Genomic DNA, 24,995 nt, shown 5'->3' with positions numbered 1-24,995 from the left:
TTTAAATCAACAAAATTTGTTAACTCTGGAAAATTAGCATTATGTTCAGGGTGTGGCTGTTTTGGGGATTACCGACATACATGAAGGAAAAATACAGAAATCAGGTTGACTGACTAAACTGGATGATGTCTTGTTCGTGTTTTTCTGTCTTGGTGTTTAAAGATGAGGTGGAATGCAACTGATCTGGCTGTGCAACGTTTTTTTTAACCACATCACATGCACTGTAATCGGAAGTGTCTTTCTCATTAAGTCACAACCGTGTCATAAGAACTTATTTCCGATCAGAAGAATTGCACATTATATCAGCACAAAGCTAACACATGGACAAACATTACAAAGTAAATGCTTCCAGGCTGTACCATAGCTGATTTATTTTCTCACCTGACTTGACTTTTTCCACCTGAAACAAACTTTTTAAGTGTCAAGTGGAAAGTTTGTTCTGAACCCATGTATAGGAGAGTAGTTTTGCCTGTATTGTTAAGCGTGATACCGGTTAGACCAGTTGGTTTTGCTTTACAGCAGCTTCATGTTGAGTGCAACATAAGGCATTCAAGAAACAAACACACAAATAATGTTTTAGATCATGTTGAGTGCAACATAAGGCATTATTTTTACATTTTATTGCTGAAACCTATCTCACACACACACATACACCCGAGCTTTTGTACTATATACTTGAAATGGTGGTCTCGTGGTGATTGCTTGAAGTAACAACATACCCATGGTGTTCCATATATTACAGATAAAATAAATGATACAGTACCAACTAATGTACATAATCAAGTTATTCCAGTTAATAAAATGAATGTTGATGCCCCTTGTAGTGGCCTGTGATGGACGATGTGCAGATTTTTCATGGACATACGTAGATTTAGCTGCATTTTATATATAAGATTATGTGAAGTCCCACTACAAGTGTCATTGTCTCAAAATATCCTTATGTATGTGTTATCATGTGTTGAATGTAGATTATGCATCGCTCCTCCCATGCTTTTAATATATTTTGATTGATCACCTGTTTGCTTATATCACACTTGTCTTGAAAATTATTGACATAATCAGTGAAAATACAGTCACAATGATGAGGAACATGCGTAACTGTTCTCTCAGTGGCTGATTATAATATGATTTATTTCAAGAGGACATGCTGGTTGCGCCACCACTCAGTGTAGTCATTTTAAACCAGGAAACGTCCTGAGCCATTTCCAGTCTGATCTAAAAGGGAGCAGAACAGGCAGTGTGCCAGAATGTGACGTTTTCCACAGACTGTCAGCCTGCATGTTGCTTAACAGCTGAACATGTGTTCAGAAATCAAGCCGTGGCGTACTTGAAGGCTATTATTAATACTGGACTGTGGATCAGAAGATGTGGGTTGGATTCTTGGAGTATTCATTTGTTCTTCTGTATTGCTTGTTTTCAAGCTCCCTTGTATGTTCTTGACAAATGTATCAAAGATTGAATGATCAGAAAAAAAGATCAGGGTCAGCATTTAAGAAAGAATGAATTTCTTCGGCACACAAACCCCTTGTCACAAAACAAAAAAAACAAAGATTTTACTGGTTGTGTGTGTGTGTGTGTGTGTGTGTGTGTGTGTGTGTGTGTGTGTGTGTGTGTATATATATATATATATATATGTGTGTATATATATATAATATTAGGGCTGTGCAATTAACAGAATTTTGATCGTGATATTTATTTGTATCAAACGATCTCCAAACTCGTATAATTGAGTGAAACGATTTAAGGGCCTTTCATCAGGCCAATCCGTCAACATGTCCCAAGACGCATGACGTCAGACGCGTCGCTTCGGAGGCGGCAAGGGGGCGGGATTGCTACATCACACTCTGGCCGTTTCCACAACCTGAAAAAAGTTCAGCGATCGCCTTCTTGAATTTGCATCGCCTGAACCACAAAAAAGCTTTAAAAAACAGCAGAACGATTCTCCCATCAACCTGCTGGGAGAAGCTTTTTTTTTTTTTTTCTCTCTCTCTCTCTCTCTCGGAGTGACGCCGACCGAGGGAGGACTGACGACTTGGTTCGATATCGATCGAACTGCGACAGCGAGCCAATCCGCACGGAGAAGCCGGCCTTCACGCACCATCACTGGGCAGAGCGAGGCAGGCAGCGGGGGTGATGGAGCAAACCCACTCAGTCCGAAATCTACCACTTTTTGGATATATGTGAAGTCCCAGTTTGCCCAACGGAGTTTATGTGAAGTCCCAGTTTGCCCAACGGAGTTTAGTTCTGCAGCTTTATCAAGGTGAGAATAATGTAAAAATAAAATGTGACGTTTACTGAACTGTGAAGGTTTAATGATCGGCTAACATTAACTTAGCCTTTTAGCACAGTTGATCTGAGTGAACGCTTTAATTTGTAAATGGTTGTCTTTTTTATTTTTACCAAATAAAGCTACAGCTTTTTTCAGACACCACAAAAGCTTAACTTTAAATAACTTATTTTTTTGGGCGTTTTTTTTTCATCGTTTTCCCCCATTTTTTTCCTCTTTTATATATAAACTGTTTAGTGTTTCTTTATATTTAAAGAAATATTTTTATTTGTCCCAATCAGGAACATTTGCTGTGTAGACAACCAAACTTCCATTGATGAGCTGAACACCACGAAGTCCAGTCGAAAGAAAACATCTCTGCTCTTCAGCAACACCACCAGAGTTCAAAGCTGCAGAAGAGAACTTCATCTGGTCCAGAGAATTCAGCATAACATCACCTGCTTCTAAATAAAAGGCTCTTTCAACAGCAACTATTTTATTATTTTTTAAAAAGCTGTTTCATTTTATATTTTAACAATAAATGAACGGATCATTAAAAATATCCATGAATCAAAGTCGAGACATTTGCACAGGTAGAAGCTCTCCACTTATTGTGCTCAAACTCATATTTTAGAAATGACTCTGTCCTGATAACATTAAAGGCAATTACATATTTTGGCGAAATTACAAGTTGAAATGATTAAAAAATTCATCATGATTCATGAGGTTTATGTCACAGAAATCCTACTTTACAATCACACTTCAGTCAATGTTAAATTATTTCCTGTTGCATTTCTAATAAACATTTGTATTTATGTACAGTGTCTGTTTTTCTGGTTGAAATGAGATATAAATAATCTACCAGACTTAAAAAAAAAAAAAAAAAAAAAAAAAAAGTACAAATTTCCATGTTTTTGTCTAAAAATAAATGTCCGAGGTTCCTTATGTTAAACAAGAAATTATCTAATCTGAAATAAACAGGTGGTTTTAATTTACAGATAAAAGGTTTCTAAAAAACATTTGATTTATTTAGCTATTTTAATTACAAGTGAACATAAATTGAAACAAAAACAATGCAGCTGCACTATGTCCTAGTAGCACAAGTCAGGGAGATGCCCAAAGACACTGACCAACTGGTCAGTGACAACCGGGGAAGAGGAAAAATAAAAAAATATTTTTAATTTATTTTACTCATTTTATGTTTTATACAGGTAAGGTACAGTACATTTTCAATTTAGAGGTTTTGCGCACATTGCCTATAACAATTTTTTTTTTTTAGAGAGAGAAATGCTGAATAAATGCATTGTGTAACAAAAAAAAATAGTTTGAATAATCGTGATTTCAGTATTTACCTAAATAATCGTGACTTTTTTCCATAATCGTGCAGTCATTATATATATATATATATATATATATATATATATATATATACTCAACAAAAATATAAACGCAACACTTTTGGTTTTGCTCCCATTTTGTATGAGATTAACTCAATGATCTAAAACTTTTTCCACATACACAATATCACCATTTCCCTCAAATACTGTGCACAAACCAGTCTAAATCTGTGATAGTGAGCACTTCTCCTTTGCTGAGATAATCCATCCCACCTCACAGGTGTGCCATATCAAGATGCTGATTAGACACCATGATTAGTGCACAGGTGTGCCTTAGACTGCCCACAATAAAAGGCCACTCTGAAAGGTGCAGTTTTGTTTTATTGGGGGGGGGGGGGGGGATACCAGTCAGTATCTGGTGTGACCACCATTTGCCTCATGCAGTGCAACACATCTCCTTCGCATCATCCGTGAAGAGAACACCTCTCCAAAGTGCCAAACAGCAGCGAATGTGAGCATTTGCCCACTCAAATCGGTTACGACGACGAACTGGAGTCAGGTCGAGACCCCGATGAGGACGACGAGCATGCAGTTGAGCGTCCCTGAGACAGTTTCTGACAGTTTGTGCAGAAATTCTTTGGTTATGCAAACCGATTGTTCCAGCAGCTGTCCGAGTGGCTGGTCTCAGACGATCTTGGAGGTGAACATGCTGGATGTGGAGGTCCTGGGCTGGTGTGGTTACACGTGGTCTGCGGTTGTGAGGCTGGTTGGATGTACTGCCAAATTCTCTGAAACGCCTTTGGAGATGGCTTATGGTACAGAAATAAACATTCAATACACGAGCAACAGTTCTGGTTGACATTCCTGCTGTCAGCATGCCAATTGCACGCTCCCTCAAATCTTGCGACATCTGTGGCATTGTGCTGTGTGATAAAACTGCACCTTTCAGAGTGGCCTTTTATTGTGGGCAGTCTAAGGCACACCTGTGCACTAATCATGGTGTCTAATCAGCATCTTGATATGGCACACCTGTGAGGTGGGATGGATTATCTCAGCAAAGAAGTGCTCACTATCACAGATTTAGACTGGTTTGTGCACAGTATTTGAGAGAAATGGTGATATTGTGTATGTGGAAAAGGTTTTAGATCTTTGAGTTCATCTCATACAAAATGGGAGCAAAACCAAAAGTGTTGCGTTTATATTTTTGTTGTGTATATATCTCAATCACACACACACACAGAGAGTAGTGTTCAGAATAATAGTAGTGCTATGTGACTAAAAAGATTAATCCAGGCTTTGAGTATATTTCTTAGTTACACGGGAAACAAGGTACCAGTAGATTCTCACACATACAACAAGACCAAGCATTCATGATATGCACACTCTTAAGGCTATGAAATTGGGCTATTAGTAAAAAAAAAAAAAAAAAAGTAGAAAAGGGGGTGTTCACAATAATAGTAGTGTGGCATTCAGTCAATGAGTTTGTCAATTTTGTGGAACAAACAGGTGTGAATCAGGTGTCCCCTATTTAAGGATGAAGCCAGCACCTGTTGAACATGCTTTTCTCTTTGAAAGCCTGAGGAAAATGGGACGTTCAAGACATTGTTCAGAAGAACAGCGTAGTTTGATTAAAAAGTTGATTGGAGAGGGGAAAACTTATACGCAGGTGCAAAAAATTATAGGCTGTTCATCTACAGTGATCTCCAATGCTTTAAAATGGACAAAAAAAACCAGACGCATGGAAGAAAATGTAAAATAACCATCAAAATGGATAGAAGAATAACCAGAATGGCAAAGCCTCACCCATTGGTCAGCTCCAGGATGATCGAAGACAGTCTGGAGTTACCTGTAAGTGCTGTGACAGTTAGAAGACTCCTGTGTGAAGCTAATTTATTTGCAAGAATCCCCCGCAAAGTCCCCCTGTTAAATAAAAGACATGCAGAAGAGGTTACAATTTGCCAAAGAACACATCAACTGGCCTAAAGAGAAATGGAGGAATATTTTGTGGACTGATGAGAGTAAAATAGTTCTTTTTGGGTCCAAGGGTCGCAGTTTGTGAGACGACCCCCCCAAACTCTGAATTCAAGCCACAGTTCACAGTGAAGACAGTGATGCATGGTGGTGCAAGCATCATGATATGGGCATGTTTCTCCTACTATGGTGTTGGGCCTATATATCGCATACCAGGTATCATGGATCAGTTTGGATATGTCAAAATACTTGAAGAGGTCATGTTGCCTTATGCTGAAGAGGACATGCCCTTGAAATGGGTGTTTCATCAAGACAATGACCCCAAGCACACTAGTAAATGAGCAAAATCTTGGTTCCAAACCAACAAAATTAATGCCTCACAGATGTGAAGAAATCATGAAAAACTATGGTTATACAACTAAATACTAGTTTAGTGAGTCACAGGATTGCTAAAAAAGCAGTTTGAACATAATAGTTTTGAGTTTGTAGCATCAACAGCAGATGCTACTATTATTGTGAACACCCCCTTTTCTACTTTTTTTTATTTTTTTTATTAATAACCCAATTTCATATCTTGAATGCTTGGTCTTGTTGGATTTGTGAGAATCTACTGGTACCTTGTTATTAATGATTAATCTTTTTAGTCACATAGCACTACTATTATTCTGAACACTATATATATATATATATATATATATATATATATATATATATATATATATATATATATACGCACTCCTAACAGCAAATAAAAAAGGAACAAGGCACAGACATTTGACATTAATCATTGAACTGAAATTTCTCATCTCAACAAAATAAAAGTGCACAACGCACAATCCAAAAGTATTAATACCAAATCAATAAATTTAATTTCCCATACTGTAACAAGAGATTATATTTTTATAAAGTTTTTTTAAAGCCAACTAAAGTACAGCATAATTTAATATTTTCAGGACAGATGTTCCAAGTGTTTATACCTTTTACAGAAACACAGTGGGTTTGTTTGCAGTAGCTGGAATGTTTAATTTATCAAGTAATAATGTTCCTCTCAAATTATAGCTGGAGTTCTTCATTTTAAACAGTTTTTGGACATGTTGAGGTAGAAGGTTTTTTTTTCTTTATACATGGTTTGTATTGTAATAAAGTAAGTCCTTGAATTTCAGAATATTTAAAAAAATAAATTGTGGGTTTGTTTGCTCACTGTAAGGTTTAATACCGATAATTCTTATGGATTTATTTTGCAATAAAAATATTGAATTAGTGTTTTTTATAAGTGTTTCACCAAACCTCAACATAATATAGCATATACATGGAGCGTCTAATGAATAATATAAAGTGATTAGAGAATATTGAGGGAGGAAATCTTGGGCTTTAAGCAGAATTGCAATGCCTTTTGACATTTTGGATTTAACATAATGTGTTTTCCAGCTTAATTTACCATTTATGACACCAAGAAATTTTGTTTCAATCATGTAATAATAAATAAATTTGTATTTAAATTCCCGGGTTTATTACGGAATATAATGCACTTTGTTTTACCAAGAAGTGATAATTTATTTGAATCAAACCATTGTTTAAATTTCTGTCATTTCTTTCCATCATATCCTAAAGCTGTCCCAAATGATCCCCACTACAGAACAGTCATATCATCACCAAATAAAATGCAATTCAGGTGCTCAGAAACCAAACTTAAATGTATAAAAGAAACAGCAATGGACCAGGGACTGAACCCTGAGGCACACCACATGTAATCTTCAAAAATTCTGAGTTTATCCCACCAATAAGGACACACTGACATTTATTTTGTAGATAGCAGCCTATCCAATCATGTGCCAGTCCCCTGATACCATACTTCTGCAATTTATCCAATAGGAAGGTATGATCTATGGCAGGGGTAGGCAACCTGTTCCAGAAAGAGCCATGAGGGTGCAGGTTTTCTTTGCAGCCACTGACTCCACCAGGTGATTTTACTGATTATCACTTTGAGCAGATGGAATCAGTTAATCAGTGAAATCACCTGGTGGAGTCAGTGGCTGCAAAGAAAACCTGCACCCTCATGGCTCTTTCTGGAACAGGTTGCCTACCCCTGATCTATGGTATCAAATGGTTTCTGTAAAAAAAAAAAAAAAAAAAAAAAAAAAAAAAAAAAAAAATTGAATGTTAGAGAAGACAAAGGAATATGCATATAAAAAGAGGTAGTTAGAATATTCATACCCTTTTATTCCAATTAACAGTTACATAGGGGTGGGCCTATGCCAGCAGTCATTGGGTGAAAGGCAGGGTACACCGTGGACAGGACACCAGGGGCACAGATAGACAAACACATTCACGTGCTCACTTATAATCAATTTAAAGTTTCCAGTTCACTTAACCTGCATGTCTTTAGAAGTGCGACGAAGCTGGAGCATACTGAGCACACCAAAATGAACACGGGGAGAACATGCAAACTCGACACGACAAAGACCAGGTGGGAAGCAATCCAGTACCTTCTTGCTGTGAGGCAACAGTGCTAACCACTAAGCCACCGTACCACCTTATTTAGAATATGTACTCATTAATTTTCTTTATTCAGTTATCAGTTGTTAATTTCATTGCACAGCAGTTTCAACATAGGACCTCTCATTGGCTAAATTGAAACTGTTATCTTTTCCTGATGCAGAGAAGCACAAGAAACTCATCAGGTTGGAAAAACGTCTGAGTATCTGCTGTTTTCAGCTGCCTGCATTCAGGTGTAGCATGAAACACCCTGTCCTCTCAGAGCGGATCATGTTTCGACAGAGCTACTAAAAAACAAAAAAAAAGAAAAATCCTTTCAACTGACACCACAGCATGACTGGCCAATGAACACACAATCTGTTGTGACTGTTGTTGACAGTTTGCATGAGAATGTTCACATTTAAGCGGGGGGTCAGGTCAAACAAATGGCTTTGTTCTGTCCTTATGGCTTTAAGTGAGAAGCAGCTGCTGCTTTTGTCCTGGAGCACCTGTTTTATCATGGACTCTTTGGAGGTGTGTAGCTAAGGGAACAGTGAGTCTGAGCTTGTAAATGTGGTGTCATGTTACTGTGGTCAGACCAGTTTCACACAATCTGATCTGACAGCCTGTGTCTCAACACACCCGTACAGAATTGTTTTGCTATATTTTTTGTTTCCTTCTCATCTCATTTCCATGAAGGTTTTTGTTTTTTTTTTTATTTAATGTCCTTCTTTTGTTTTTAATATCTTTGCAATGAATGTAATGTTAGCCATAATGGTGGTAGATATGGCAAGTGCTATAAGCAGTTGGTACAGAGTTGTGTGAAGGAAGAGTTGATTAGATCTGAGGCAGGTCTGTCTTGGATTAATTTTGTATTAACATTTCTAAAATGTCTCCCTTTGATTTCTATGCTATTTGTACTTCGGTGAAACGGTGAGCCGAGTTAAGGACAAAAAATAGATTACTGTGGTTTAGGTATGTGCTCCAGAGTGCCTTCTAGTCTTTATTATTTATTGTAGATTTACATCAAGGTGATTACATTGTTGTGCTAAAGTAATTTATCCTTGAAGATTTAATATGTCCACCTTATCGACTACTATAAGCAACAGGTTCGTTGTCATGTCCCACAGCAGTCTGTAATTTAATTTATTTATATAGTGCCATTTAAAAAAAGCTACCCCAAGGCACATCACACCGGTAAGTTCTAGCCTTACCAACCCCCCTGAGCAAGCACATAGGTGACAGTGTTAAGGAAAAACTCCTTCTGGTATTTTTTAAGAAGAAACCTCAAACAGACCAAACTCAAAGGAGTGACACACTGCTTAGCTCATTCTGACAGTTAAAATGTTACAAGCTATTCCAAAAAAAAAAAAAGAGTATCATGGTGCAAAGTCCATCTTAAAGCCAAGCCCAGAGAGTCCAAGGTCTAAAGTTGTATGGAATGTTTCACAGTCCTTGGCAGGGTAATGGGCCATTCTTGACCAGATTTATGGTATGTCACGAGCATCAGCCACGCCAGTCTTGTATCCTCGCCTCTGGCAGTGGTGACATTTCAAAGTTCTTAAAATGGAGCAATATCTCCACCTGGTGCACATTTACCATTAATGCAGGTACAATTCAATTTTGCTCTCATGTTACAGAATCAACAAGTATCTTCTAATCACGGCTCATTCACAAAATATGATTTGCTGCACCTTTAGAACTTGTGTTTTCATCTTTATTCTTCTTTATATTTCTTGTTCAGAATCTGAATTAATCACTCAAGAGAATACATATGTAATCTAAATGTTTAAAACCATGCTGAGTTTGATGTTCTCTTTGTTGTTTCCCTCAGTGTTTGGAGGAGGATTATCTTGGGTCGTTTATTAAAAAAAAATTGTCCTATTTTCTGCGTTGCCATTCCTGCAGTATTATGTGAGAAGGTGTGAAAGTATTCATTTGAATTTGAACTCAAAGCAGGACAGATGCAACATCACACAATAATAAATAAACATACACAGTAACCTAATCTTGCTAAATCAGTGAGAGGTTCATCCAAGTGTTGCAGTTAGTGTTTGTCAGGCTCTTCATTTTAGTAGAACAAAGTATGGTCCTTTTGCTAGTTTCTGGTTTCAGAATTTATATTGTAAAAACAGTCTGACAGTTGCTGGAAATCCTGCTGACTGCCATACCCACACTGCAATATTATTTTGTGTTTAGTAAAAAAAATGCAAAGTCCAGTATGCTTGTAGCTTAGTATAACATAAATACATTATTGCAAGTATGGGAAAGTGCTGATGTACTCTAAAAAAAAAAAAAAAAAAAAAAAGTGATGAAATGCACAAATCCAAATATAGTAAGTGGTATAAACATGTTGAATATTACTAGCTGGGGAGTTATGTTGGTCACCAATCATTGTGGAACAGTTTTGAGTCGGTCTGTAAATATTCTAACATATGCTAAAATACAGTTGGAATAAATGAGCCATCATTATACTGTATTTTCATAGAAATGGAAAACGTTTGGTTGGTGATCATCGTAAATGATAATGGAGTGTTGGTTGATTAAGTAAAAGGGTATTACAGTGGTTTAGTGGGGGAGTGAGTGGATTGTGTTTGTTTTTTTTTTGTTTTTTTTATGATTTAGTAAAGAATGGATAAAGCGGAAGAAAATGGATGGATGGATAAGAATATGGCTTCTCTACTCCTGTTATGGACTGCAAATGAAATGTTAATTTATGATACTGAATACTAATTTAGTTCTTTTCCTTTTCTCTTCAAGTTATATTGCCAATTTTCTATTTATAATTTTTTTGCTACCTACTGTGTATATATTTCTGGTATTTTCTTAATGTTTGAAATATAATAAATGAAATAAAATTAAAGTGCAAAAGAGGATGGAAATAAAATTTGCCTTGCCTACCTAAAAATGATACCAAAAGGTTGAGTCATGAATAAAATTCAAAGGTAAATGTTAAAAGTTTTTCATTACCACAAATCTGCGATAAAATGTTTCAAGTTAAATCTGAGTCAAGTACAGTCATACATGAACATGTTTTTGAGGTGTGCTCTTCATATCTGTTAGTTCCAGTAATGTGACGTGCTTTCAGTGTGACGGAAGTAGTACAACTGACACACACCAAACATCACTCTAAAACAGGTCATTAGCTTCACTCCAAAATGCCATTTGTCCTTTATGTAGAAACTTTTGATAAATGTATTACAGCAGAGCAAAGATGGTTTTCATATCTACTGAAATGTAACAGAGATATTTGGTAATCATACAAAAGAACTGATGGGTAAACAGTATGGTTAGTAAAAACCTTGTATAACTAGTGACAGAAAGTAACACTAGTAAACAACCTGTAGCTGGTATGTGAAAGAAGGTAATTGTGACTCATTATACACTTTGTAACCAGTACCTGTGAACTCACAACCAGTTTTTTCAGTTGTAAGCAGAGTTAATTAATTTTCATAGCCCAGAATCCTAAATCGATATACTCTGTCTTAGAGGCCTTTTGACATGACCCCCCCATGATGTATAACGTGTGTGTGTGTGTGTGTGTGTGTGTGTGTGTGTGTGTGTGTGTGTGTGTGTGTGTGTGTGTGTGTGTGTGTGTGTGTGCGCGCGCGCACGCACGTACACGCTTTCAGGTTCTGCGAGCACTTCTGGCCTGGATCCTACTGCAACTCCTGGAGTAACTTCAGGTAACAACACAAGTGAAGATTTTTCACTGTTATAGCTGGGATCACAGCAGTGTTAGTTATAATATTAGTATTAGATTACATAAATAGTAATAACTGAAGGTACATGATTGTTGTCAGTAATAGCTGCTGTACTTTTATTAACATGTTGAAAATATTAAACGTGCATTTTAGTAAGAGTTGCAACAAATTTTGATCTTAATTTTTTAAGGAAGATGGAAAACGTGTAGGTTGCACTGAAGTATAAATTACACATTTTTCTATGTGTTTTAACTTGGGATTTTTGTACATTGTTGTAGTGTACTTTTTATTATTAGCATATATTCTTTTATTATTGAGTTTATTTTGTTTAATGTTTTCATTCCTGGGAAAGCTCTATATAAATAGTTTTTACAGTTATTATTGGTAACAAAGGCATGATTTTACAGTGTATATACATCACCTGAAGGGTGATGTTTTTGTGTTGAGGGCCCCAGCAACTGGAAAACGCCAGGAGGACACCCTTGTATCACCTGGCTGCTGCGGCTAGATGGTTACTTTTGGGAAGTGTGGGTGGATCAGAAACACCCACACTGATTGTTTTTGTGCTTACAGCTTTAAGTGTGTACATAAGACGGACATAACCAAAACACTTGTTCATCGCCTACATTACAAAACGCTTTTATATCTGATGGCTTGTGTTGGCACTTTATAATATTTTTTATTGTAGACTTAAAAAAAAATTCAGTGTCAACATTTTCACAAAAGAGCAATGGGGAAATGAAAGAGGAGGGAAGGCGTGCTTGTGTCTGTATGTGCGACTGAGATATTTCTGCTACTGTTCCTGTGATGTGTGATCGTTGACTGTCGCCACAGTGATTGGCAGATGAAATGGCTGTATCCTGTCCCCACAGAGCGTTGTGAGGCAGTGCCGGAGACGGGTCCATGCCGAGCCTATTTTGTTCGCTGGTACTATGACATCCAGACAAACAGGTGTGAAAATTTTACCTATGGTGGCTGTAAAGGCAACATGAACAACTACAAAACTGAGGAAGACTGCAAGTCTACATGTTCAAGTGAGGAGGAGGACACTGCACCTGTCTGTCTGTACTGCACTATGCATCCAAATCTGGACTAAAAATATTTCCTCCTCCAGCAGTTAAAGTGCAGGCTCGGAAAGCGCCAAAGAATTCCATGGACTCAACACAGTACAAAGGTAAATACAGCAGCAGATTTTTTGTTTTTTGTTTTTTTGGGGGGTTTTTTGGATTTCTGGTCATTATAAGAAAAGCATCTGGCATCAAACTTGTGCCAGATCAGCATGCAGATCCATTTAACTTCTGCTGTGGTGACCTCAAGTGGAAAAATGGAGATGCCTTGACCCTTAACAGGAGTAAGCAGGTTCAGCAAAGGAGTGGATGAAAGAATAAGACACTGTTGAACTCTGGTTCCAAAAATAGTCTTTGTCATAAGTAGAAGTGTACATGTTAAAAATCGCAGTAACACACTTACTGTAAGCAAAACTCATTAAGGAAGATTGAAACGAGAGAAATGGGGCGAGCTCAACCTTTCTTAATTACAAATGGGTACATTCCAATGAAGAAAGGTTGTGCACCATTGCTAAAATGGGTGACAAACTACTTTTATAGTGAGGGGGAAAAAAAAACATTGTGCATGTCTTTATTTCTATTTACATCCATGTTTGTACATTTGTCTCAAGACCAAAAGATTAAAAAAGACAAAAATAAAAAAATTGTTTTTAAAAAAGAATTTCCTGTGTTTGCCTCTTTATGTGAGTTTCCCCCAATTTTTTTTAATGCCAGTATTAAAGCTATTGGGCCTTTTCAAATTTCACAAAACTGAGAAAATTTAGTTTCTACTGAAATCCATTCATTATAATGTAGGTTTATTTTTTGTAACATGTTACAAAATTACAGCTCATTATAATGAAGAGGACATATTTACCTGAGGGAAAATTCCATAGTGACTATTGTCTTTTACTTCATTGCCGTGATGCAGACTAATTATAGGAGGAGGCACGTGTGCGCATGCATGAGCTTTTGAGATTACCTGTGACCCATTTTATGTTAACATCATAAGATTTCTCCTAAATCACTTCCAAATCTACCAAATATTGGTCATAGCATCTGATCCCTTTTTTTTCCCTCCTCCTCAGGGTTGAAATTCTAAATTGTTTCCAGACAGCATGAATTTTGATATTGTTGGCCACATCGTGTTATGAATACCTTATCTAAATGCTAAAGAATAAATTGTAGTGGTGCCAAAGAGAATTCTTTTTAATGACTTAAATCTTAAAAAACCCAGTGGCACTATACCTTTTCATAAGATTCATAAAAAATTGGATCAAAAATCTAATAATATTTTTAAACAAATGTGGGTGACAATCCTGAAGTTGTACCAGTTTTCAGGTTGTTTTTGTTGTGTGGGTAAATTCCAGTCCTTTAATCTGAAACTGCAGCACCAGGAAATGGAAAACCTTTTGTAACGTGGTGCAGATGGAATTTTTCTGTTAATGATTATGAACTAAAAACTACCAGGAAAGGAAGGTTGAGCTGGTCACACTCAATTACTGGGAGATATATGACATGTACAAAAGCATAGTGATTTACAGGTATGAAGCTCAGAGATTGAACCATGTTTGTTTTTTTTTTGTTTGTTTTTTTTTCTTCTTCATCTTGTTTTCACTGTGACTTCTAAGTTTTGATTTGGAGCAAAGTCATTGTGTGAAAGAAAATGTGAAAACCATTTGAAACTCTGTGTCCGCTGTCAGAGTACTGTGAGGTGGCCCCAGAACCTGGTCACTGCCGCGCAGCCTTCTTCATGTTCTATCATGACTCAAAGACTGGGACCTGCAAGGAGTTCATCTATGGTGGATGTGGTGGAAACAACAATCGCTACAGCACCATGGTGGAGTGTGAGACTCGCTGCAGCAATGCAGGCAAGAAATTTTATTTTGTAACACATTTTTTTGTTGTTGATGTTGAACATGTGCTGCTGTCACTGCGATTGATAAATCGAATGCTACCTCTCTGTATGTGGTCATTTTATTTTTATTCATTTATTTATTTTTACTCAAGCCCAAAATATGGCTGTCAGGTATTGCAAATACTTTTTGTCTGTCTGTGCTCAGCACAAGTCCAGTCCTGATACTGCCAGGGTCTTCAAATTCACAGGGAACATTCTTGGTACACAGACCTTGGACAAGTTCAAAGATGGCTAACCTTGATGTATTTTAAGATGTCAAAAGGTCACATTATTTCCTGTTTTTATGGCTGAGTGTATTTTTGCATTACGTTATATTTACTTTTACAGGTAACATAGTCAAATGGGATTCATAGTGACATTATCAGCACTCTTTTACTTTGGCTTTGAATAGAAATGGATAAAATTGTTTGTGCTACAAACCCCCCAAATATCTGCTACTGAAACCTTACAAAGAGGAAATCTGTCACAAACAGAACTGAAGGCCTGATTCTCAGTTCAGCTGAAACAAACAAAGGGACATTGTTATTCGAGAATGCAAATCATCAAAAGGTCCATGTATTATGTTCTTTATCTGTCCGTCTGTGCTGTTGCTGTTCCTCCTTCAGATTCCTCTGCACATGGACATGAGAAAACCCGAAACCGCTGGACTGTAGGTCAGTTTACACACAGATCCAGCAACTAAACTCATTTTGATTTGTATTTTAAAAAGCAGAACACAATCAGGTATGTTTCAAATCTCTACCCATGTTGTGGTAGAGTTGGTTTTACTTTTGGGATAAATGAAATGGACCTACACACTCCTGATAGAGCAGATGGATCCTGATCTTCATCTTTCTCTCTAGCCCTCTTCCTCTTTGTTACCCTCGCTGGCCTCTCCGCCTTGCTGCTGGTGGTCCTCATCATCATCAGCCTGCGACGTCACCGACTCACTCGACATCCATCGACCATGAGGTAAAGCTAAATGTCTGTGGATAATGTAGCTGTAGCTCTAAAACTCCTTGGACAAAAAAAAAAAAATCAGTGAAGTTTTCCCAAATGGTGGCAGCCTGGTGAAACACACAAATAAAACAGAAGAGTTGTAGCCAAGAAATGTTGTAATTTTTGTAGTTCTGACAATTGAACACTTTGGCAAATCATTTGTTCTGATTGGACAGGAGTTGTGACAGTGAAATGTTTTGTCAAACACCACGTGTGCATTCTACCAAAATACTTGAGTGTGGACATTTTGCTGATATGAGTGCAAAAACATGACAAGGTAGGTGCATTTATGTACAGTGTCCAAAGCAGTTAAAGCCTAGTGTCCTCATGTTCCTGTCAGCTTCCAGGTGGGCTCCAGATAGAAATTGGGAACTAAATGGCTTCCGAAGCCCCAAACGGGGGCAGAGCTGAAGCCGGCAGTGGCACATATTCACAGGATGGAATATTTTGCCGTCTGCTTGCTGCGCGGCCGTGGTGAGCTTTAGGATAACTGATCAGGTACAGATCCGAACCCGTGTTTGGTACAAATCTAATAGCGTGCAGCAGGGTTCCTCGGATGGTGCAGACGGCCGGTTATGCTGCAGCGAGCTTGCCAGTGACCTGGTCGGGTTCCTGATGATTTCTGTCAAAATTTTGAACCACCCAAAATTTTGTTCCCGATAGTCTTGACACTCCAGGTGGTGGGTGACGTGCTCCAGGATGACCGTGTATGCTTGCAGATGGGGTTGGTGATTATCCCGCGAGTTTGCTGTTTTTCTTTTTTTTTTTTTTTTTTTTTTTTTTTCCCCCTCTGGAAGCCAACTGCAATCTAAGGGGCCACGTGGACAGGAGGTTTAAATCAGAACATATGGACAAGCTGCGTAATCGTCTCTCAATTTTCTGCTGAAATTCCTTCAAGAAAACAAAAACAATAAAAATCCCCCTTTTTTTAAGTGAGCGATGGAGGTGAAAGAAGGGCAGAGCCATTTGATGACACATCAATATTGCTCCCCTTTTCTCCACCTCAAGTAAGACACGTGGATGAGAGTTTGAAGAACCGACTTACACAGTGTGATTCAGATGTGCAATATGAGACTGATCCACTATCAATTTCAGAATGATACCGAACTCTGTCGGATCAAACCACCAGTTATTGCATGTCACTGTAGCTATACGGCACACTGCTCATATGATTGTGCTCAGCCTCGTGTACTTTGGCACAGACACACATTTATGCTGATATGATAGCAGATCCACAGTCATGCTGACTTCATAATGTTTAACATGAGACATTGAAGTGTTTACTGAGTCAGTAATGACATAATATGTACAGAGTTTGTACAACCCCTGGCAAAAATTATGGAATCACCGGCCTCAGGATTTTCATTCAGTTGTTTAATTTTGTAGAAAAAAAGCAGATCACAGACATGACACAAAACTAAAGTCATTTCAAATGGCAACTATCTGGCTTTAAGAAACACTATAAGAAATCAAGAAAAAAAGATTGTGGCAGTCAGTAACGGTTACTTTTTTAGACCAAGCAGAGGAAAAAAATATGGAATCACTCAATTCTGAGGAAAAAATTATGGAATCACCCTGTAAATTTTCATCCCCCAAATTAACACCTGCATCAAATCAGATCTGCTCATTGACATTGACCCTATGCCATGACATTGACCCTATGTGTCTTTTTGCAAGAAATGTTTTTGCTCTATGGCAAGATGCATTATCATCTTGAAAAATTTCATCATCCCCAAACATCCTTTCAATTGTCCAAAATATCAACATAAACTTGTGCATTTATTGATGATGTAATGACAGCCATCTCCCCAGTGCCTTTACCTGACATGCAGCCCCATATCATCAATGACTGTGGAAATTTACATGTTCTCTTCAGGCAGTCATCTTTATAAATCTCATTGGAAAGGCACCAAACAAAAGTTCCAGCATCATCACCTTGCCCAATGCAGATTTGAGATTCATCACTGAATATGACTTTCATCCAGTCATCCACAGTCCACAATTGCTTTTCCTTAGCCCATTGTAACCTTGTTTTTTTCTGTTTAGGTGTTAATGATGCCTTTCGTTTAGCTTTTCTGTATGTAAATCCCATTTCCTTTAGGCGGTTTCTTACAGTTCGGTCACAGACGTTGACTCCAGTTTCCTCCCATTCGTTCATCATTTGTTGTGTTGTACATTTTTCGATTTTTGAGACATATTGCTTTAAGTTTTCTGTCTTGACGCTTTGATGTCTTCCTTGGTCTACCAGTATGTTTGCCTTTAACAACCTTCCCATGTTTGTATTTGGTCCAGAGTTTAGACACAGCTGACTGTGAACAACCAACATCTTTTGCAACATTGCGTGATGATTTACCCTCTTAAGAGTTTGATAATCCTCTCCTTTGTTTCAATTGACATCTCTCGTGTTGGAGCCATGATTCATGTCAGTCCACTTGGTGCGACAGCTCTCCAAGGTGTGTTCACTCCTTTTTAGATGCAGACTAACGAGCAGATCTGATATGATGCAGGTGTTAGTTTTGGGGTTGAAAATTTACAGGGTGATTCCATAATTTTTTCCTCAGAATTGAGTGATTCCATATTTTTTTCCTCTGCTTGGTCTAAAAAAGTAACCGTTACTGACTGCCACAATCTTTTTTTTCTTGATTTCTTATAGTGTTTCTTAAAGCCAGAAAGTTGCCATTTGAAATGACTTTAGTTTTGTGTCATGTCTGTGATCTGCTTTTTTTCTACAAAATTAAACAACTGAATGAACATCCTCCGAGGCCGGTGATTCCATAATTTTTGCCAGGGGTAGTATAATGACATTCTGTTGTTAACTTCTTGCACGCTTCTTAGGGATGGGAAAAATGTGATGCATCAATTGCTGGTATGAAATTGTATTGTATTGACCTCAAAAGTTGTGAATTTGATTATTATTGGTTAGTAATCACATTTCAGTGTTTTCATATTGCGGTGACCGTTCCTTGTTTTTGATGTTTCTGTCCCAGCTCATTTCATGAAGACAAAGCCAAGTGCAAATGAACTAAGGCTGTAACAAATCCACTTTTAGAAGGCACATCAACTGAGCATGAAGCAGATTTAGATACTTAACCCGTGCTTGTGCTTTGGGTGTAACAGGAGTTAAACCAATCAGATTGTCATGAATGGACTTAATCCAGTCAGTGCAAATTATGAATAAAATTGCAATAATTTGATCTATTGAATCATATCTTAAAGTATCAAAGATGAACCGAGTCACTGTTTGATTGAATTATGAGAACAAGATTTGCAAAATGAGCATGTATTCTGGCACCGATAAAGTCACCTTAGAGAAGCGTTGGATGAATAAGAGTAAGTTTGGATCTATTTGTGGTGTCAGATGAAAAGTTGTGCTCATATTTGTGCTGCAATTCATGGGGAAAAAAAAAAGCTTTTTCTTAGGCTGTTTGACATGTGATGGTAGGTAAGAACACGTGCACAGACTACATTCTACATATTGTCTGGGTCGTCAGTATACCTACATTCACATGCAATTAACAGGACGTCTGCTGAGAAAAGTCCACTGCATCAGCATTTCCACTGTTGCACTTGATGCTGACAGTTGATTGTAACTTTTTTTTTTAGATCTACAGCTACACACTTTCCAGAGTCAAAGTAACACTATCCAAAAAGTAAAATCTACAACCATCTGCCAGAACATTTTTTTTTTTTTTTTTTACTTTCAGCAGTGTCATTTTCAACACTACTATAGTGAGAAATCTAACTGTCAGGATTTAAAGATGTTGGACATGGATGGTTGGAACACTATGCATACAAAGATTTCAGGAGACTGTGTGTACGCACAAAAACCGTGTGTGCGTTTTCCTGTGTATGAATTAGAATTTAACAAGAAAGAATGTGTGGTGGGAATGTGTACACCTTACACATTCTTCAGACACTGTTTCTTAGAACCAGTTAAACCTGATATGAAATGGAAAAGGAAAAATAAGGGAATTTTTTTTTCATTTCATAAAGTAGCCAGTGTCACAGGAATCATTAAAATGTCATTTCTGTGTACACACACACTTATCTGTACAGCTCAGGTGAGTTCTGGGAGCATGTGTCGTCATTGGTACATCCACCACAGAACCACTTTGGGTGCTGGATGGTAGCCAGTATGTACAATAATGGCAAATTATTTACCAATCATGAACTGCAATGTAAATAATGGAGTGCAAAGTAATTTTTTATTAATCCCTCCCCCTTTTGTATGATTGTCAGTATGGTGGTCACAGCCGAGACCTCCGTATAAAACCTATTCTCTTTTCTCCACCTCTACGAGGACTGTCTCAATTTACATTTCGTGTAATTGTGCATCTTCTGCAGTCCCCCCTCCCCCCCTTGTTAATTTCTACATTATCAAGGTGTCCTGACACTTGCACGACTTTGATCCATGCACTTGCATGCACATCTTTGTGACGATTCCACCCGCTGTGTTTCTAGCTGGGTGCCGCGCTTTGTTCCACCGGTTGCCACACATTGTGAGCTGGATACTGCGTATATAAAGTAATTATTTTGTAGCAGATTAATCATTTTCTGGCCGAGTTGGCTGTTGAAAACTGCTCTCATCGCTTCCGGAATCACAGAGGAACGGTCCAGCTGCTGCTTTTCTCGCATGCTTAATGAGGTGGAGAACATATTTGGAGCCGTCTAAAAAGGTAATTTGTAATGTTTATACTGTAATGGATTGGTAAGACAGTTAAAGACAGATAAATTTAACATCTCATTATAATCTATCAGATGACCTGCGTGCTACTCTCACTCAAATGCTGGGTTTTTGACTTGTTTGCGTAATATTCATGTCATTAATGCGTGATGGAAATTTTAAACATTTCAAAGTTTTCTTTGTGCACATGCACAAAGCCGCGCACAGTTTACGAGTTTGAGACGAGTTTACTCTCGTGCACGGCAAAGTGTGTGCAAGTGCGCAGATCAAAGTCGTGCAAGTGTCGGGGCACCTTCAGCTGTGTGTGAAAACTGAGTGACACACAGACAGGATCCATATGTAAATGAGTTTTAGAAGATGTGCCTGTTCAGGGAATAAGTAGGAAGTGGACAGCAGGTTCATGCATGTGTATACAGTTACACAAGCACTGAACCATGCACAGCTAAGTAGCGCTGGTGAAAACAGTGTGTATGCACGTTTTCTGCTTTTGTGCATACAGTTTCTCACATGAGGCCCCTGGTTGGGTTTGAAATTGCAACCATTTAGGTAGGAGGCAACATCACTGTAGCACAATCACCAAAATCTCAACGTGCCACATGAAGGCCCCCCTCCCTTTCTCATTTAACACCTGGACAGTGTTAAGATTACACCTTTTAAGAATTAAATGGCAACTGTCGAGAGTTAACATTGATGTGCTTGATTGTGTGAAACGGCTCCCAAACCTTTGTAAGCATCACCAAGATTGTGAAATTAAACACAGAAGTGTTAAAATCAACTCTCAACAGTTTGGCTTTGACAGATTTTGAAACTTATTTGCCGTGTTCAATTACTTTAGCCTGAACCCAAGATTTCCATGTAAATTTCATTGTAATTTAACATTGACTTGTGACTTTATTTTTCATCCAGTGACAAGGAGGAGTTGCTTCCAGAAGAGAAGTCTCCATCGACCCGTAAGAGTCCAAATGGGACACATGCCTGAAGTGAGGTCCTGGCAAAATATGAGGCCTGCCGAAGTTTTCGGACAGGGAATAAAAGGGAAATTACACCATAACTGTTTTGCATTTTTAAACATGTTATTTCTGGGGCTTTTTCCATGTTTTCAGCTCAGGGTATGACATAACTACACATGTTGCATTATAGGAAACCCGAGTTATCTATGAAATCAGTCAAAATTAACAGTTTGTAACAGTGTGTCGATAGCAATACAAATAATTATAGTCAAGGGGTTGATTATTGTGTGTCTAAGCTGTTAAAAAGGCTAAATCTCTCACTTTACTATAAACACAAGAAGTGTGTATCTTTAGTTATATAAATGGTTGCTGACTAAATTAATGTTAAACTTAATTATTAAACTTATTATTTGTTGTTATATCAATGTATGATTATTTGGTTCTGTTTTATAAAACTTTTTTTAATCATTCTTTAGTTTTTCTGGACATAAATTGTCACACAACCTCTTTAATTTTGTGAACACTGGAGATATTTGGTGTTAGCCATGCTAGCTCAAGTTAAATTTCTGATGTATCAAAGATGGGAGGTGGGGGGAGACAGTGACAACATACCTGCTACAATGTGGATTTCTTCTCCCTATTGCTAGATATTTTCAGAAAAACTTTGAATTCAGGCAGTCCTATGATTCCTTTTTAATCCTTGTAATTTTTTTTTCTTTAGTTTAACTTAACATTATTTGAGTTGGCTGCTATTCACAATTTAGAGTAATTTCACCAGTTGGAGGGTCTCTGCTTAGTTGGAGCTGTACATTGAGTATTCCTCAAATTAATATAGTAATTGTGATAATCAGTTATTTGTCTGGGGGCAACACAGTGACTTAGTGGTTAGCATTGTTGCCTCACAGCAAGAAGGTCATGGGATCAATTCCCACCTGTGGAGTTTCATGTCCCCGTGTTGGTGTGGGTTCCCTCCGGGTGCTCCAGCTTCCTCCCACATCCAAAGACATGCAGGTTACTTGGAATGGAAACTTTAAATTGTCCATAGGTGTGTGTGTGTGTGTGTGTGTGTGTGTGCGCGGGTGTGAATGTGTTTGTCTCTGTTCAGGGTGTACCCTGCCTCACATCCTATGCCAGCTGGGATAGGCTCGAGACCCCCCCAATCCCTAATTGGACTAAGCGGGTATGGAAAATGAGTGAATAAATTCTTTTATGACCTTTTGATAGTTTCACCTTTTCCAATGTTGCTGCTCTTCATCTTTTTACATGGGTTTTTGTTTGTAAGATGTAAAATGTCACCAATATTTTTGCCAAAATGGGCAAACAACATTTTACTTTACTTTTTATCCATACATTTTCTTTTCTTGGTTCTAGGGTCATATTTTCTACCCAACACAAAGCAGCACACCTCACAAGTGTCATTGCTGGTGTCCAACCAACACACTTGCCATTTTCACACCCAGTGCCTATATTCTACAAATCCAGACTGGATTTGTGCTCATGGTCCTAAAACAAGGTGTTGCACCGGGGCATTGTTACTGCGAGGAAGCAGAAAACAGTTGTGCCATATATATCAGCAACAATCTGATCTAAATTTGAGTGAATAGTTGTTCTATATTATGGTGAAATATTCAGGTGTACCTTACATAGGCAGGTTCATGCTACATGTAGTACACTGTGCTTGTACCATCAACACACCTGAATGTGCTGTATGAAGCACTGGAGCAGATCTGTTCTACAAGTATTTACAGTCAGAGATTTTTGTAATTTTTTTTTCTCTACACCACCACAATGGAGTTGAAATAAAATTATCAAAATGTAGATGTGCTTGCAGGGTTGACTGTTTTTAATTCAAGGGGTTTAACAAAAATATCACACTAGCTATTTTGGAATTACAGCTGTTTGTATAGTTCATCCATTTTCTGAAGCTATAAGTATGTAATTGGACAAACTAAATGTCAGGATTCTTTTAATACAACTCATCAATTTAAAAGATTTCTCTTTTTCTTTACACAAACATTTTCAAGTTACTAAAAATGTTGAAGCTAAACATTTACACTGTGGGTACTTCTCAATTCATTTTGGCTTCACTGTGGTGGTGTATAGAGGCAAGTTTACAAAAACCAGTCACTAAATACTTATAGACTTGACTAACCTGCCAACAAACCTCTCACTTGAGTCCTCTGAATAGCAGTGCACCAGCTGCTGGTGCACCCCAGCTCTTTAACTTAACCACAGAATCACATCAAAATACAACTGCTTTACATCATTTTGCATTTGTTTTGGCTCCAATTTGTGTACCCTCCAAATGGCAAGGTGAAATTGGACACACCCTGAATGCATTTGGACTATGCACTTTAGATTGTGTGCTATGGATTGTCAACATTGGGCCCCTAGTGTTTTTAAGAAATGATTGTGAGCAGTTTGAAGACACAAGACACAAACAAAACAGATCAGTGCAAGAGAATTTAGAAAAATGCACTGTATTTGGAACACACTCCTTAAATGGATTCTGGTGGAGTCACTTTGAAATTGGCTATCACACTCCATTGATCTTTCTGCCAAACAAACACAGCAATTACTAATATGAAGAAACTGTTCTTTAAAGTAACTGTTTGGTACTGCTGAAGAATATTAGCTCATAACTGTAAAATATAAAACTATAAAATGTCATCTTTGTTCACAGTTATAAGATACAAGGTCATACTGCTGAGATTTGAAGTTCAGAATTTATATCATTGTACGTCTAAATGAATGTTATTGAAGAAATGTTTCCATAAAATATTTTGGTTTGAAAAATTTTAATGGTCTTCGTTCAGCGAACTGCAGTTGTTTTTTGAAATCAAATAAATCCATACTGGGTCAGTGATGGAGAATTTAATGATCGATGACAAGATGTGTGCATAGAAGGCTGCTGTGTTGGTTTTTTAAACAGGTCACAGTAGTAAATAGATTCTTTGAAGTATAGGATTGAGGTAATACAAGCTGTCGGACTTGTAAACTCTGAAGTTTTTAATAAAAGTGATCACGTGTGTTGTGTATATGTTCTTAATAGTATGAGTCCATACCAGAGCAGTATATACAAAAAAGACCAAAAAAAAGTGGGTCACTTGAAGATGTCAACCTAAAGGCTCATAAATGAAAGGTTCATATTATTCACTTGTACTCCGATGTGTGAACACAAGTAGTACATACTGCACATGTTCCATGGGGCTGGTACATATTGGGGATGGTTTTCGGCATCTGCCAATTTTTGCTAGTGTAATCTTGTGTTCTTTCAGTTTCTCCCTTCTTGCTCAGGGTCAGCTCAGTGGCTCGAATATGGATATACAAGTTAATATGGCACAAGTTTAATGCCAAATGCCCTTCCTTAGTCTTCCAAATTATACAGAGAATGGATAGGGGTGGTCTTACTGCTCTGTTTCGGAAGTAATTGTACCTACCTCTTGAGTATTGTTTCAATAATATTTGGACCCCCAGTGCAAATTCATGCAAGTTGAAGGTAATTACCCAGATGTGTACTTTTTTTTCCAATCACATTGCAGAACTGAGTTAAAAGCTGTAGCCCAAACTGTCCTTGAATGTTAACAGCAAAAACATTTGTCATTGGGTGTCTTAGATTTGGAAAAATAAGACAATTTAACATGTTTTTAAAGATTTAGTTTTACC

At 37.6% G+C, this 24,995-nt stretch overlaps 1 protein-coding gene and 1 long non-coding RNA gene across 4 annotated transcripts in view; one reads left to right on the top strand and one right to left on the bottom strand.

Annotated features, from left to right (window-relative positions):
* The window catches only part of spint2 (serine peptidase inhibitor, Kunitz type, 2), a 28,281-nt gene extending 6,482 nt beyond the window's left edge, over nt 1-21,799 (top strand). The window contains exons 2-8 of one of the 3 annotated variants that reach the window (XM_034168233.1): nt 11,682-11,735; nt 12,626-12,787; nt 12,871-12,927; nt 14,503-14,670; nt 15,323-15,370; nt 15,560-15,668; nt 21,286-21,799. In XM_034168233.1, the coding sequence (XP_034024124.1) occupies nt 11,682-11,735; nt 12,626-12,787; nt 12,871-12,927; nt 14,503-14,670; nt 15,323-15,370; nt 15,560-15,668; nt 21,286-21,358 (671 nt within the window). In that variant the 3' untranslated portion in view covers nt 21,359-21,799. Of the gene's footprint in view, nt 1-11,681; nt 11,736-12,625; nt 12,788-12,867; nt 12,928-14,502; nt 14,671-15,322; nt 15,371-15,559; nt 15,669-21,285 lie in introns of all 3 variants that reach the window. The other 2 variants (XM_034168232.1, XM_034168234.1) reach the window with 2 other exon arrangements.
* Nucleotides 21,800-22,576: 777 nt separating this feature from the next.
* On the bottom strand, nt 22,577-24,386 carry LOC117508464. Its single transcript, XR_004560100.1, has 2 exons — nt 23,628-24,386; nt 22,577-23,545 (listed from the first exon to the last, which is right to left on the bottom strand). It is a non-coding gene; the product is annotated as an uncharacterized LOC117508464 (long non-coding RNA).
* Nucleotides 24,387-24,995: the final 609 nt, after the last annotated feature.

Source organism: Thalassophryne amazonica, chromosome 4 (assembly GCF_902500255.1).
Source record: "Thalassophryne amazonica chromosome 4, fThaAma1.1, whole genome shotgun sequence".
Lineage (NCBI taxonomy): Eukaryota > Metazoa > Chordata > Actinopteri > Batrachoidiformes > Batrachoididae > Thalassophryne > Thalassophryne amazonica.
This window is presented reverse-complemented; position numbering and strand designations above follow the sequence as displayed.